Source organism: Rhinopithecus bieti, unplaced genomic scaffold (assembly GCF_001698545.2).
Source record: "Rhinopithecus bieti isolate Rb0 unplaced genomic scaffold, ASM169854v2 scaffold_11273, whole genome shotgun sequence".
Taxonomy (NCBI): Eukaryota; Metazoa; Chordata; class Mammalia; order Primates; family Cercopithecidae; genus Rhinopithecus; species Rhinopithecus bieti.
The window spans coordinates 1,005,739-1,022,422 of NW_016806694.1; the positions used below are offsets into that span (position 1 = coordinate 1,005,739).

A 16,684-nucleotide genomic window follows, 5' to 3' on the forward strand; every position below is an offset into this window, starting at 1 on the left:
GATCACGAGGTCAGGAGATCGAGACCATCCTGGCTAACAAGGTGAAACCCCGTCTCTACTAAAAAAAAATACAAAAAAATTTGCCGGGCATGGTGGTGGGCGCCTGTAGTCCCAGCTACTCGGGAGGCTGAGGCAGGAGAGTGGCGTGAACCCAGGAGTCAGAGCTTGCAGTGAGCCGAGATCGCGCCACTGCACTCCAGCCTGGACGGCAGAGCGAGACTCTGTCTGAAAAAAAAAAAATGTGTTTCTGGCTGGGTGCTGTGACTTATGCTTATAATCCCAACACATTGGAAGGCTGAGGTAGGAATATTGCTTAAGGCCGGGAGTTTGAGACCAGCCTGGGCAACATAGTGAGACCCCATCTCTACACAAAAAATTTTTTTTAATTAGCTGGGGCGTGGTGATGCATGCCTGTAGTCCCAGCTATTCAGGAGGCTGGGACAGGAAGATCACTTGAGATCGTTAGTTCGAAGCTGCAGTGAATTGCAATGGCACCACTGCATTCCAGCTTGGGTGACAGAGCAAGAATGTCTCTAAACATTTTTTAAATGCGTTTCTATACATAGTACTTGACAGTTGTTGATTTGGTTCAGAAAACATTTGTTGAAAACCAGCTACATGTCTGATACTGTGCTATGTATTGAGGACGCAATGATGAATATATGTGGTCTGCCCTTGAATAATTTACGGTATACTTGAGGAGATTAACACATAAGCATGTTACAGATATTTTAAGATATGACAGTGCATCAATGGAGCTGAGAAGAGGCTCTGCCCAAGGAGGCAGGGATGGCTTTTAAGAAAAAGAATGGTAGCCCCAGCTAGGTAAATAAAGGGGAATGGAAAAGAATTTTTTAAAAATTCAGAGTCCCAGATCTTTCTTTTCTAGATGTGGATTCAGCCGGTCTCGAAATGTTTATTTTTAAACAATCTTACATGATTCTTTTACACTCACCATGGCACCATTCCTCAGACTGACATATGGAAACTACATTTGGAGTTCTGAATATGAGAAACATAAAGAAAAAAGGATATTTTAAAATAGAATGAATTAGGCTGGGTAGCAGCACATGCTTGTCCCAACTCATTGGGAGGCCGAGGAGGGAGGATTGCTTGAGCCCAGGAATTTGAGGCTACAGTGAGCTATGATTGTGCCACTGCACTCCAGCCTGAGCAGTGTGAGACCCTGTCTCAAAAAATGAAGAAAATTTAAAGGATTTGAAGAGGTCTACAATTTTCATTTAATTGCTACAACCTAGAGATGCCTTAGTTATCTCAGTTAACTGTGAGACAGTATAGAAGAGATGGACAAGAACTTGGTTGTTTGAAAAGAGAGTAGCTAGTGATGGTTACTTTGGGAAATGTCTTTATGCTATTAGAGACTACCGCCAAATTTTTGAAGCCTTCCTATTTGCAATACAGGTAGAAATCCCAGTTTACTATTTGGTCTGAAAGGGAGTGCCAGCAATTGAGTCAACTGTCATGTCTTTTCACTGGCCATGAAAGAGTGTGTGTGTGTGTGTGTGTGTGTGTTTGTGTGTGTGTGTGTGTTAAAAACCCATAACATAAATTTCTTGTAGGTTTATATTAACAATATTGTTAACTGTATGAACATTGTTGTACAGTAGATTTCTGGAACTTTTCCATCTTGTATAACTGAAACTAAATCCATTGAACAACTCCGTATTTTCCTCTTGCCCCAGCCCCTGGCAGCCAGCATTCTGCTTTCTGTTTCCATGAGTTTAATTACTTTAGACACTGAATATATGTGTAATCATGCAGTATTTGTCTTTCTGTGACTGGTTTGTTTCATTTGACATACTGTCCTCAAGGTTCATCCTTGTGAAACAGTCAGACTTTAAAGGAAATTAACAGAGACTCATGATTGTGGTAGTGTCAGGTTACATAGTCCATGGTTTGTTGCTGCTACAAAACAAAAGATTCTCAAACATACTTTTTAAATGAGTTACTGGAGGGGGAAGAAGGAAGGGAAAACTTCTGTACTTCCTGCCTGCTCCTCCCTATGATCTTAGCAAGTGGCATAGCTACTTTGAATGCAGATGTCAGTATCAGCTCTGAGATTTGTATGCAGCTAATAAAGTAGCCCCAAGATGTATTAAGCAAAAATGAATAGAGTTGTGGAGAGAAATTGACAAATCCGTGTTCATCGGCTTCTTAATAAGACAAGATATTTGTAAATAAATAGATTTATGCAATATTATTAACGTTAATATAAGAAGAAAAATACATAGAACCCTGTATCCAGCAATTAGAAAATGCACATTTTTCTAGGAGTTACATGGACTATTTGTAAAAAATAGACCATTGACTAGGCTATCAAGTACATCTTAAAATTTAAGAATTCCTGGCCGGGCACCATGGCTCACGCCTGTAATCCCAGCACTTTGGGAGGCCGAGGCGGATGGATCACCTGAGGTCGGGAGTTTGAGACCAGCCTGACCAACATGGAGAAACCCCGTGCCTACTAAAAATACAAAAATTAGCCGGGCGTAGTGATGCATGCCTGTAATCCCAGCTACTCGGGAGGCTGAAGCAGGAGAATTGCTTGAACCCGGGAGGCAGAGATTGCGGTGATCCGAGATCACGCCACTGCATTCCAGCCTGGGCAACAAGAGTGAAACTCGGTCTCAAAAAAAAAAAGAAAAAATCCTATCTTATAGCTCAAGTTTTTATCTTAATGCAATTAAAATATAGGTTATTAATAACAAGATAAACATTTCCATAAATTTGGAAATTTTAACATTTCTAAATCATGAGTCAAGACAAAATTATAATAGAAACTTAAAATACTTAAAATATACAATATATAAAATACTGCTTATCAAACTTGTATAAAGCAGCTAAAACAGTACTGCAAAGAAAATATATTGTCCTAAATATTTATATTATATTATATTTATTGTTAATTTTTAGATGGAGTCTTGCTCTGTCACCTAGGCTGGAGCGCAATGGTGTGATCTCGGCTCACTGCTCTGCCTCTCGAGGTGCCTGCCACCGTGCCCAGCTAATTTTTGTAGTTTCAGTAGAGACGAGGTTTCACCATCTTGGCCAGGCTAGTCTTGAACTCCTGAACTTGTGATCCACCCACCTCAGCCTCCCAGAGTGCTGGGATTACAGGCGTGAGCTACCGCACCCAGCCTCACTTTTGTATTTTTTTTTTGATAGAGTCTCCCTCTCTCGCCCAGACTGGAGTGCAATGGCATGATTTTGGCTCACTGCAACCTCCACCTCCCGGGTTCAAGCAATTCTCCTGCCTCAGCCCCTCGAGTAGCTGGGACTACAGGTGCCTGCCACCAGGCCTGGCTAATTTTTGTATTTTTTAGTAGAGACAGGGTTTCGCTATGTTGACCAGGCTGGTCTCAATCTCCTGACCTTAAGCGATCTGCCTGCCTCGGCCTCCCAAAGTGCTAGGATTACAAAAGATATTCTAATGTTAGCTACCCTTATATTCATGCAATAAACTTAATGTGAACATGATGTATTATCTTTTTAATACATTGCTATATTCTGTTTGCTAAACTTTTGTTAGAATTTCTACATCTATATTCACTTGCATTCATTTGCATTATTATGAAACATGCCTGTAAAATCACCTGGTCCAGTGTTTTTTTTTGTGGATTTTTGTTTCTTAATGTCTTTAACTGTAAGTGGACTCTTCAGACTCTACTTCTGCTTGAGTCAGTTTTGGTAAGTTATATTTTTCTAGGAATCTGTTCGATTTTTTCTAATAATCATATTTATTGCCATAAAATGGTTGGCAGTATTCAATTCACGCTTTAATTCCTTGTATACCTATATTTATGTGCCTACTCTTTCTTCTTATATTGTTTATATGCACCTTCTTTCTTTCTTGTTTGATTGTTCATGCTCAATCTTGACAGAGTTGGTCAGTCTTAACCGAGGTCAACATGGTGAAACCCCGTCTCTACTGAAAATACAAAATTAGCTGGGCGTGGTGGCTGGCACCTGTAATCCCAGCTACTCGCGAGGCTGAGGCAGGAGAATTGTTTGAATCTGGAAGATCGAGGTGGCAGTGAGCTGAGATTGCTCCATTCCACCCCAGCCTGGGCAACAAGAGCAAAAAAAAAAAAAACAAAACTTCATCTCCAAAAAAAATTTTAAAAAACTTCAATTTTAATCAAAGCCACATCAAAGCTATTTATAATGTTAATAATTTATTCATGTGAGCCATTGATGCACTGGAGTGGTTCCAAGGAAGAAGAACTAGAACTCTTAGAGAAGAAGCTAGCATTGATTAGACAGGGAAAGAGAAAACCTAAACAGAACAGCGTGATAGCTGACTTCAGATACCTGAACTTTTATATGGAAAAAGGAGTTCTTTATCCTGTGTTAAGCCCAAAATATAGAACTAGGGTTCATGAGCAAATAATAGCCTTGGTGAGTATCAGGTTAGCATTAGCTCTTAAAAACTGTTTTAAACCTACGAATGAACCCTCTGAACTGGTACACTTGCTATTGCAGGTATTCACGCAGAGGGTGGATCTCCTCACTGTCAGATCTTCTAGAGAATATTTGTGAATGAATTATAGAGGGTTGTATTAGATTACTTTGATCTGTTTCTTGTGTGCTTCATTTCTTGCCCCTATTCATCTCTTTCTCACCTTCTTCCTGCATTCACCTTTTTGTCCTGTTATGTTGTTAATTCCTTAACAGGTGCAGCTTTTTTTTTGACTGATAACAAAAATTTTGTACATAGTTTTGTTATAGGGTAGTAAAGGCGGTATTAAAGATATCATTAAGCTTCTTCTTCTCTCTCCCTGAATAATTAAAAGCACTTGGGGTTGGGCCCACATGTGGAAGGCATGTAAGTAAAGGTGGTAATGTCCTTGAAGATGAAGCCTGTGATGTTGGGTTGGCATTAGTGAATCCAGGTACAAATGAATGCGTGGTTTCAGTGAGTATAGATACACAGATAGATACGAACGTAGGTGTGTGTATATACATATATATCTTATCCCTGTCCGCTGAGAAATTTTGAGAGCAGTGATAGCTGATTAGCACTGGGTATGCTTAGCTTTTGATATCCAAATTTTATTCTCCACTAGGAGGAAAATAGAGCTTTGGAGAAATGGCTGGTTCCAGGTCACAGACAGGGAAAGTGTAAGAATAGCCTGGAATGTCTGGTAGTGACAGAACGTAACAACATGCTCAAAAAATGATGATGACATATCAGAAGGATGTAGAAGCCAACTTGAGTCCACTGGCCAAATCTGGGATAATCTAAGCATGAAAATAAATAAGATTGCAACCTATTGAATAAAATAGGAATTAATGAGCCTATACTGATGTAAAGAAACAAATGAATACATAAATGAGGGATAGGGAAAGTTCTACCTTTGTATAGGTTGCCAACTAATAAATATTGAAATGGATGCTAAACTTAAGTGGGTGAAAATTTGGTGAAGGACAAGATATTCACATAATCTTGAAGTATCCCTTTATAAAATACTTACTAAATATAAAAACAGGAATAGTAGCTCTACACTGGAGAAGTCTGGCCAACACCAGCCTTAAATATGTGATCATGACCCGTAATGAGACCTGAATCCTGAATCACGTCAGAATCCTGAACCACCCGATCAGATGTAGTGAGCACATAGCATCCCTCTGAGATGAACGTGCCGGACATACACAAACTGAACTCATCTGTAGGGAGATAGATATCTGACAACTCAAATGGAGGAACACTGTGAAACAACTTACAGTTTTCAAAAGGTTAAAAAATACCAGGAAAGAACAGAGTGTATCCTTTTGTTTAAAGGACATTATTGGGACACTTGGTGGAACTTGAATGGTGTCTGGTCTCTGTGCTTGGAAGACTGTTAACTAAAATATCCGTGAGACTTTGATGACTATACTGTAAGTAGGATTATGTCATTGTAGAAGATAAAAAATGGAATCATCAGTTATGTTTGCAACTTGCTGTCATGACTTGGGAAGAAAATTCTTTGTACTTTACTTGGAATTTTTCTGTAAGTTTTAAAATTATTTTAAAATACAAATTAAAAATAGATATAAACGGGATACTGAATCCTAGCCAATACATGAAGTCAAGAAAAGGAAATAAAAGGCATAGACGTTGGAAGGGAAGAGATAAAAATGACCTTATTTGCAGATGACACGTAGAAGATGCCAGAGACTCTACCCAGCAGCGTCCTGGAATTAGTGAGTGAGTTGAACCCGTTGTGGGATACAAGGTCAGCATACAGAAGCCAGTTGTGTTCCTGCGTATTAGCAACAAACACGTGGAAATCAAGACTAAAAACACATTGTTGTTTACAGTTGCTCTAAGAGAATGGAATATGTTGGAATATATCTAACAAAATATGTATAGGACCTGTATGTTGGAAAGCACCAAACACACTGATAAAAGAAATCAAAAGATGACCTAAATAAATGGAAAAGGCCTACCATGTTCATGGATTGGAAGACTTAGCATAGTGAGTCAGTCCTCCCCAAGTTGTTCTATAGGTCGATAGTGACTCATGGTGTCAAATTGTTCCTAAAGAGCTATCACAGTTTCTGTCAGAATTTCAGGAAGATTTTTTGTAGATAAAAACAAGCTTATTCTTTTATGTGGAAAGGCAAACGAAGTAAAATAAAATGGCTAAAATGATCTTGAAAAGTAAAAACTAGAAGAAGCAGTCTACCTAATTTTAAAACTTAATGCATAGCTACAGTAATCAAAACAGTGTGGTAGTGGCAGAGGGATGAATACATAAGTCAGTGGAACAATCTAGAAATGGACTTGTAAAAGTATGGTGAACTGATGTTTTGACAGAGGTGCAAAGCAATTTAAAATGAAATCTCACACCTTACACAAAAGTTAACTGAAGATGGATCATAGATGGATCATAATGTAAAAGCTTTCATAAGAAAATGGGAGAAAATTCAGAATGTGAGGCTGGATGAAGAGTTCTTAGCTGTGACACCTAGAGCGCAATTCATGTAAAATATCAATAATTTATACTAAATCAAAATACCTTTGCTCCTCAAAACACCCTGTTAAGAGGACGAAAAGTTGAGTACAGACTGGGAGAAAATGTAAACCACATATCTGACAACTTAGATCTAGACTATATATAGAACTCTCAAAATGTAACAGTAAAAAGAAACAAAAACCCCAGTTAGGAAATGGGCAAAAGATATGACACAGATGGCAGATAAGCCTATGAACATATAAAAAACTTCATTAGCCATTAGGAAAATGCAAATTCAGATCATGGTGGTGGAATGTCACTAGACATCTGCTAAAACAGCTAAAATAAAGAGATCACAAAACCCTAAAAACGCAGAGAAGCTGGATCTCATATATGGCTAGTGGGAATGTAAACTGGTCCAGCCACTCTGGAAAGAATTTGGCAGTTTCTTAAAAAGCTGAACGTATACTTCGCCTGTATGACCCAGTGCTTGCACTCCTGGGCATTTATCCCAGAGAAACGCAGTCGTCTGTCCACACAGAAGTGTGTGCGTGAATATTCACAGCAGCTCTATTTGTAGTAGCCCCAGATTCGAAACAACCCACGTGTCCTTCAGTGGGTAAGTGGTTAACTGTGGTGCATTCATAACACAGAATACTACTCAGCAATAAAAAGGAAGAAACTTGATGTAACAACGTAGATAGCTCTCAGAGGACTTACGCTGGATGAAAACAGTCCAGTCCCCAGTGGTGGCATAGTACATGATTCCATTTATATAACATTCTTGAAATGATGAGACTTCTCGAGAGGGAGAGCAGATCGGTGGTTAGGGGTGGAATGGGGAAGAGTGTGCCTGCCAAGGGGCATACAGAACCTTTGTGCTGATGGAATAGGTATGTCTTGTGGTGGTCATGTGAATTTATTTGTGGTAAAATGGCATGAAACTGTACATACACAAATGAGTGCCTGTAGAACTGGAGAAATTAGAATAAGGTCTGTTGATTGCAGCAGTGTATTTTCATGCTTCTGAATTTCATGGCCTTCTGGAACTAGGCTCTGGACAGCGAGCGCATTGCTAGGAGTGGGGCTCTGTGGTGAGCCCGACGGTGTCCCTGGCTGCAAAGAGCTTAACTCTGGCAAGAAGGCTGCTACTGGTCAGGCTTGACAGCTCCTGCTGCCCTCCCCCAGTGGAGCTGATCAGAATCTTGCCCTAAGAGGCCCCTCTTAAAAGCCACCTTCCTTGGGTGGGCTGGCCTGCCCTAGAGCACTTAACACTGGGCTGAGGGAGCTGCGGAAGCGTGCAGGGGGAGTGCTGGAGTCCAGGACAGTCAGCTGTATGTGAGATTGGGGCGAGGGTGTGGTTGTTTCTAGATTAAAATACAGATACATGATCAAGTAGAATTTTGAAATTCCTGTAAATTTTTAAGGTAAAATAGTAATTACCAAGGAATTTTGTTCTTTAATACCCTCTTAGGGTATTAAGGAGGGTTTGTCAGTGAAAATGATCAAGAAGGACTGGTCCAGTCGAACCACTGATTTTGACAGACAAGAAAACAGACCCCAGAGTGCCCCTTATCACAGGACTGTCAGCGACTGGGATGCTGATAATGTTTCTCAAGTAGTAATCACCCTTCTCTGGGAAATCGTGGCTCTGTCTGAAATCATGTAGGCTGGTAGAGCCAAAGCAGAGATCAGAATCCACATCTTTAGATCCCTCAAACTCCCCTCACCCATGTTTTTCGTCTGCACCGCAAAATTCCAGATACCTGTACTAAAAGTCCTGAAGGTTTCTGCACTGAATTAGTTTACACTTAAGAAGGTCAGTTAACGTCAGTCCATTTCCTGCTTATGTTTCAGAATGGGTTGGTAGTGATTTGTCATTCTGACAAAATTCTAGCAGGCGTAGGAATTTGAATATGTGAAAATCTTCTGGAATTCATCATATAAACAGTGCAAATACTTGCTGAATTAAATTGTTACGACACTCTACTAGGTAGGCCCTCTGAGAAAATGGAAGTAGCAGCCCTTTTTCCCTGATAGTCAAATTTAGGAGGTGAGAGGAATGAATCAGTACAGGATTTCTCGACTCTCCGAACCTAAACTGCAGACTGCTCCTCTCCCCTTTGTCTCCGTGGCTCAAGCCACATTCTTCATGTGCCTCAGACATGTTAGGTATGTACCACCTTAAGGCATTGGTCGTTCTCTGTGAGACTGAACCCTTCCACATCTGTGCTTACATGTGACCCACCTGCGTGGTCAGTCACAAGGCCGATCCTGCCCACCTGTTTAGAATTGCAGTCTACCCCTCTCCCCAGTGCTGTGAATCCCATTACTCTACCTTTTTTTGTAGCATTTATTACTCATGTACTTTACTTAGTTATGCTTAATGCTATATCACCGATTATAGATATTTGGTCCACATTGTTTGCATGGTGTCTCATGGGCCTTTGGATGTGATGAAAGTAAAATCCTTTCCCCTAAGTCCCTCTACCCTCAATTTATTTAGGTTCTATCTCTCCTAGAAGCAGAGAGTCTGAGTTTCAAAGAAAATGGTGCAATACTGCCGGGCGCTGTGGCTCACTCCTGTAATCCCAACACTTTGGGAAGCCGAGGCAGGTAGATCACCTGAGGTCAGGAGTTCAAGACCAACCTGACCAACATGGAGAAACCCCGTCTCTGCTAAAAATACAAAATTAGCCAGGCATGGTGGCACAGAACTGTAATCCCAGCTACTCGGGAGGCTGAGGCAGGAGAATCGCTTGAACCTGGGAGGCGGAAGTTGCAGTGAGCTGAGATCGCGCCACCGCACTCCAGCCTGGACAACAAGAGCAAAACTCCATCTCAAAAAAAAAAAAAAAAAGGAAAAAATGGTGAGATACTTACTGATTATTTTAAAGTGAAGATTAGTATGTCTTATTTTATACAAGCTACCAAAGAGGAAAAATGTCCGTTTTCCAAACTAATGAATTTTACCTAATTTGTAAAGACACTTCTCAGGTATTCTTTCCATTGCAGACTCTTGGGGACAGATTAAAGAGGACTTTTTCAATTAGGAGATTTGTGGAATCAGAATGTAGTGTCATTGTCCTGTCAAGCTTAGGATCTTGAAATCATGATGGGTTGAAAGACACGGACAATTTCAAGGACAGTAAACTATTGTTTGGAAAAGGTTGAACTGACCAAATGTTTCCTAAACAATGTTTACTTTATTAGCAAGGTTGTGATGGTGCTACCTTGGAAATACCCTTTCCATTCCCACTGCCACTGCTTGATTCAGGCCTCATCACCTCTTGATTAAGCTTTCAGTGTATTGGTATATGAAGTTGCCTTCCTCCTTGTTCAGTCCATCTTATATGCTGCTGAGTTATTTTCGTGAAAATCAAATGTGTTTACACCAGTCCTTTAAAGAACTTCATTGGCTCACGCCTGTAATCCCAGCGCTATGGGAGGCTGAGGCAGGCGGATCACGAGGTCAGGAGTTCAAGACCAGCCTGGCTAACATGGTGAAACCCAATCTCTACTAAAAATAAAAAAAGTAGCCGGGCGTGGTGGTGCATGCCTGTAATCCCAGCTACTCGGGAGGCTGGGGCAGGAGAATCGCTTGAACCCAGGAGGCGGAGGTTGCAGTGAGCCGAGACCACGCCACTGCACTCCAGCCTGGCAACAGAGCAAGACGCTGTCTCAGAAAAAAAAAAAAATAAGTAACTTCATTGGGGCCCTGTCCACAGACTGTGCTTGTAGCACAGCCCACATCCCTTCAGGGTCTGCCCTTACTGTGTTTGGGGACCCCTCTTTCTAGCTAGCTCGTCAGCCTTTCTGAATTTGCCAGTCCTGCACACTACACCATTCCCTTTCATTCCTCTTGATGATGTGCCCTCTGCTGGAATTTCCCCTTCCTGCTGATCTCACTAGGCCTATTCAGGTAGCAGCTACTCAAGCTTATTTTATGCGATAAAGTATCAGTACTCAGAATCATCGCTTGATAGAATTTCTTTTCTCCTTTTTAAAAGCTTCAAACAAATAATGTCTTACCTTTAGATCCCTATAGGTTAAAATATATTTGTTGACTAAAAATTGTGTATGATTACCGAAAGTGTTCAATGCAGGGAACACATCAGTTCATCATGGAGGCATTTCGTCAGAGAGTCTAGTTAGAGAAGATATGTCATGGACTGCGTCATCACAGAAGTGGGGTTTATGTGAGAGAGGAGTTGGAAATCACACCTGAGTGGAGAGCAGTGTGAAAGGTGATGTCAGCAAGAATTTAGGATGTATGGAAAGGATAGTAAAGACACCAGCTGGATGGATCAGGGAGACATGGAATGCAGAATGCAGGAAATACGTAATCTCTTAACTTGCACAAACCTAGGTTTCGTTTTTGTGTTCTAGTGTGTGACACCGGTGATGACTTTACTTCCCTGAGTGACCGTGAGATGGGTGTGGTCCATATTCATATGCACTTCATAGGGCTGTGAGGACTGAGAGAGGCGACCCGGTGACTAGTGTCACACAAACGTGACATGTCGTAGGCACCAGATGATTCTAGACAGTGGTTCTGGTTGGTTTTGTGGTCAGTTAGAAACCTTTCATCAAGTGAAACTTTCTTTGCAGAGCAAACAATTGAACAGTTAATATAAAATCTATATGTACTAAAGTTTGTATTCTCCATTAATATGGGGGAGTATATGGTAACCTGGTGTTTAGTGCTAGCTGTGTTTTTGGCTCATTGCTCAATTTATGAGAGAGAACGCATAATATTTGTTGTTCGACCATTTTACTTGCAGGATTGAAGAGAGTTGGCATATCTAGAAAATGCTTTGAGTTCTTGGACATGACTCTTTGAAAACGTACCGATTACCCTTAGTTGAGAATGGGAAAATCTAAAGGGGAAAAGTCACTGGTTGACGCTGTACTATTAGAATTGGTCATCTTCTTGCCTGACTTGTAAGTTAAGGATGCATGATCTTTGCTGTGATGTAACTTGTTGAGGATACATTGTAACCAGTTACAATGAACACAGATTCTCCTCTGTTTGACCTGGAAAACTTTCCAAAAGGAAATGTCTTTACAATGATGATATATTTGGTGAAATCTGTGGGTTTGTTTTTTTTTTAGAGCTGATGATGACAGTATTGAAAGAGGAAACTAATCTGTATTGTCAGCACAGCCACAGCTAGCACTAGTCATTTCTTGAGAGGTGGAGCTGTTTCTCAGAAAACACGCTGTTTGAGGGTAGGAGGTGAAGCTCCTTGTCAGAAATTGGCTTAATTTTTATCCAAGTTATAAAACACAGTTCTGTTTGGGTATTGCATTTCTTCATTCACTCAGTGACAAGAATTAAGGCAGATGATGCCTGTAGAAAAAAAAGTGTATGTTCTTGATAGTTCTGCTACTGGTGCTAGTAGAGGTTGAGAAATAAGATTTCCTGTGAAGTGTGGTTTGGTTGTTTTTGTGGTATCTCATGCAAAACAGTTAGAACTATCTTCATTTTTCTCCGTTTATTGGATCCTTTAAAAGATAGGAAAGGGTGAGATAACCAGACTTACGATGGTAGAGTATTGTGGGCTTTGGGACTCCCTTATATAGCCCAAAGGTTATGGGATGCTGCTGTTACGATAATCTCATTTCAGAGGTTCCTATGGAAGAGGAGAAAGGATGTACCTTTCTGTGTGTTCTCATTCAGAAGTCAAAAGTTTTAATGATTTTAATGGTTTTAATGATTCGTTTACAGATTTGGGACTGACTGATAGTATCTGGGCAGGGTAAAGAGACCTGTGACTCAGGTTGTAAGGGAACCTGTGTATGCGCTCACAAACTCGAAACTATGTGTTACGATCCTTAACTGGAGAAGAGGCAGTGCCCTTCTTTGTTATCTTCACTAAAGAGTATAAATTATAAAGTCACAGTTTTTCATAAAAAGGCTTTCATAGTTTCACTTCCTGAAATGTGTATATTCACAATCTTTTGCAATAGTTATTTTAAGGTGATGTGTTTTAATTTTTGTCTCTACAGCCTCTTCTAAATCAAAAAGTTATATATACTTTTTATTTTATATTAATCTTTTTAAATTTTTGTTTTTTGTAATTTTAATATATTTTTAATTTATTTTAAAGTTTTATTTCTCTTTTTTACTTTAAGATTTTTTCTTTTAAATTGTTTTCCTTTTCCTTCGTATGTATTTTCTTAATAGAACAGAAGAATTAAAATAATATCTAGTGATGTAGGTATTTGAATTTTGTTTTTAATCAGCCTTGAGAAGAAAATGTAGGCTCAAATAACATTTGTAGTCAGTTGTAAATAGCTATAGAGTGTTCCCAAGGATTACCTTTCTTAGTATTATCTGATAACAAAATTAAAAAAAAAAAAATCCTGAGAAAATTCACTGTTCCTTTGCTTTTATTGACTCTATAAATTAATATTAAACAGGAAGCGAGGCTACTGCCAGGGGCTGAGCCCTGTAGACCCAGTGCCCTGCAGGTAGTGCCCTCCTCCATACTGCCTCCCAGGACTGGATCTGGGCTTTTCTGGTTTGTGGTTACTGTGCTTATAGAGCATTGAGGTAACACCTGGTGCATATTTTACAGATTGAAGGAAAATAACAGTGAATTATGGTTCAGAGTCCTGAGGGTGAGGTATCAAATACTCTGGCTGAAGGTCTTTCTCTAGGTTTACTTCCTCCATAGCTGGGCAAGGGTGTGGGGTGGTGCCATGTGGGGTAACCAGATTCCCAGCACCCTGTGAGGTAGACCTTCCCGGGTTTTATGGATTCCTACCGCATGTTAGCCAAATGGCTGTTTTCAGTTGTGCAATAGATATGAGTAGCCTTTGGTTTGTGTTCTTTCTGTGATTACAACATGAGGAAATACATTCCTCTGGTGTGATATTTTAGTGGAACTTTAATTTTAAAATCGTGTAGCTTTCTAAAACCAGGCATTATTTTTTTGATATGTTGTCTAGGAGATACGTGGTCTTTATTTTAATTAGGTTGCTGACCTTTTTACTGTTTTACATAACAGTTAAAGGGTGATTAAACTGTTAAAAAAAAAAGTGATTTTTAAAAAAGTGCTTGTTGACATCATCTTTCCGAGAACACTAGTATAAGTGATTTACTATAACAAGATCTTAGTTTTTCCTGTTGGCAAATGACATGTAATATTTACAGAGGTCTTGGGTTTAGTCCAGCAGAAACATCTCAGATAAATTGATGTGTGAAACCAAAGCCATTTTACATTTCCTTTCATATGGGGATAATATAAACAGTTTTTTCGTTTAAAAGTAAAGAGAGACTGGCTATTTAGTATGGATTTCTTTGAGGGGACAACTTGTAGTGTAGTATATATTCTCTAGAGTTAAACATCAAACACCGTGTTTTTAGTTTTATAATTCAGTGGTATGCATCCAGCAGTTGTGTGTTGAGGATTCTGAGTTAATTCATGGGCTTTTTCTCCTGGTGTCATGCTTGTCTTCCTTTTCCATCTAAATGTATAAGGTCACATTTTGTATTTCACTTATTTAAATTAGCATAAATTCTCAATCTATGAGATTTTTACTTTTAAAAACTAGAAATATCTCTAAACTGTTAACAGTCTAAGTAGTGAAGTATCTTCAGTGGTCTTTTAAATACAATTGGAATATTCCAGCTGTCTTTAAATGTTTTCAGCATTTAACCTAAACACAGTTCAGTGCTAAAATTTATTTACAGTGGAATTCTTATCTATTGAGCAGTGAAGAGGGTGAAATAGGTTAACCTCGGAAATCTAGTCTCATCTATTTGAGACCAGTTACCGTTTTGTAGGTAGACCCGTCAATTCTTAGGTACCAAGAAGCTGAATGATCCTTTTACTTTTAGGAAAGTAAGTACTTTATTCATTTAACTATGTTTACTTCTGTTCGATTTTTCAAGTCACAATGGCTAATGTGCTACAAACAGAAGCACTTCCCTTCTAGCACTATAGTAACAAACAAGATTACATTTTATAGTTCTTAAAAAAAAGTAGAGAATAGTTTAGGATTTGTCTCAACTCTCTTACGATGCTAATTCATTTTTCTTATTTCTTCTATCCTTTTGTAAATACCTAGAATATTAATATGAAGATAAGAAAATGGTAAGTTTGAAATGACAGTTGTGGTTTATCATTCTCTGTTTTCAGATGATCACAGCCGTGTTAAACTGCAGAATGCTGAGAATGATTATATTAACGCCAGTTTAGTTGACATAGAAGAGGCACAAAGGAGTTACATCTTAACACAGGCAAGTAGTACGATACCAAGCAAATGTCTGAAAATGATGTGTTTGTGGTCGTTCGGCTGTAAATCATAGGGAAAAGTATATCTTGATTTGTTTTGGAAATGAAATGGTAATTTAGTTTTTTCTGACGATGTAATGAATTTTGGACGTTATAAAGTTTTGAAGCTTTGAGTATTTAAGATAAAAGGCAAGTTATTTTTAATATTACACGTTCTGTGAAGGAAAATTCTTATGAAATGGCTTAGGCCAGTTCTTTGGGCAGGTTGTTCCTTACATTATGTCTGACACAGAGCTCTGCGAATGCTTCTTAGCGTCTGCTGTTTCTCTTCCCATAACCTGTGGCAAAACCAGAGGCCCTAGACGCCTCTTCTGTAGCTCTCCCTGCCTCGCATATACCTTCAGAGAGTACGCCAAGCCCTGGATGGTGTCTGGTCGTCTTTGAGGACCTGTGCAGGTGCCGAGACCAGGTGCTCCAGAGGCCCAGCTGCAAGGCCTTGTGCTCCCTTTGGCCTTCTGTCCAGTTGTCTCTGAGCACATCAGCCACACCTGTGTGCAAGCATGATTTTCTTTCCATTCTGAGATAATAGGAGAGATTTTTGTGTATCCACAGCTACTCTTTATTCATCAAGTAATAAAGACTTGATTAATGGTGCTGTCACTTCCCCTAAAGATTTTAAATATTCAAGAGATACACCATAATATTTGATATTTTGAAAACATAACTTGAATCAGAATGACTTACTTGAAAGAGAAAAATGTTTGATAAGTAAAAACATATGCAGATTAATGTAACTAGGAGCTATTAGACTACATCAGTCCAAAGGAAACTAAAATGCATTATTTTACTTGAGGTAATACAGCTCCTGCAAGTCAAAAAAAGAAAAACAGCCCATGGAGAAAACTGGCATAGGACATAAATTCCTAGTTCAAAGAATGACACTTTGCACATGAAGAGATGCCCCCTTCATTCAGCAACCAGGGAATGGGCCATCCCCTGTCAGAACAGGAGAGATTTCAAAGTGTGTGGAACTCAGTCTTCAAATACTCTGACCGACCAAGAAAGTCTACTTAGAGAAATACAGTCAGACATAAAGACATACGTGATAGGCCGTATGTCTCATGCCTGTAATCCCAGCACTTTAGGAGGCTGAGGCACATGGATCACCTGAGATCAGGAGTTTGAGACCAGCCTGGCCAACATGGTGAAACCCCATCTTTACTAAAAATACAAAAATTAGCTGGGTGTGGTGGCGGCCACCTATAGTCCCAGCTACCCAGGAGTCTGAGGCAGGAGAATCGCTTGAACCTGGGGGTTGGAGGTGGCAGTGAGGCAAGATAGCGCCACTGTACTCCAGCCTGGGCAGAAGAGCAAAACTCTGTCCAAAAAAAAAGACATATGTGATCATGTTCATTGCAGTCTTATTTTAACGCATCAGACTCATGCTGTCTGTGAGGGACTGGTTAAATAAGTTAA

General features: G+C 39.6%; 1 protein-coding gene across 6 annotated transcripts in view; it reads left to right on the plus strand.

The window, feature by feature from the left end:
- Window positions 1-16,684, plus strand: part of PTPN2 (protein tyrosine phosphatase non-receptor type 2) — a 75,680-nt gene that overhangs the window by 9,637 nt on the left and 49,359 nt on the right. For all 6 annotated transcript variants that reach the window (XM_017877488.1, XM_017877484.1, XM_017877486.1 and 3 more), the window contains exon 3: window positions 15,113-15,213. In XM_017877488.1, coding sequence (XP_017732977.1) covers window positions 15,113-15,213 — 101 coding nt within the window. The remainder of the gene's footprint in view (window positions 1-15,112; window positions 15,214-16,684) is intronic.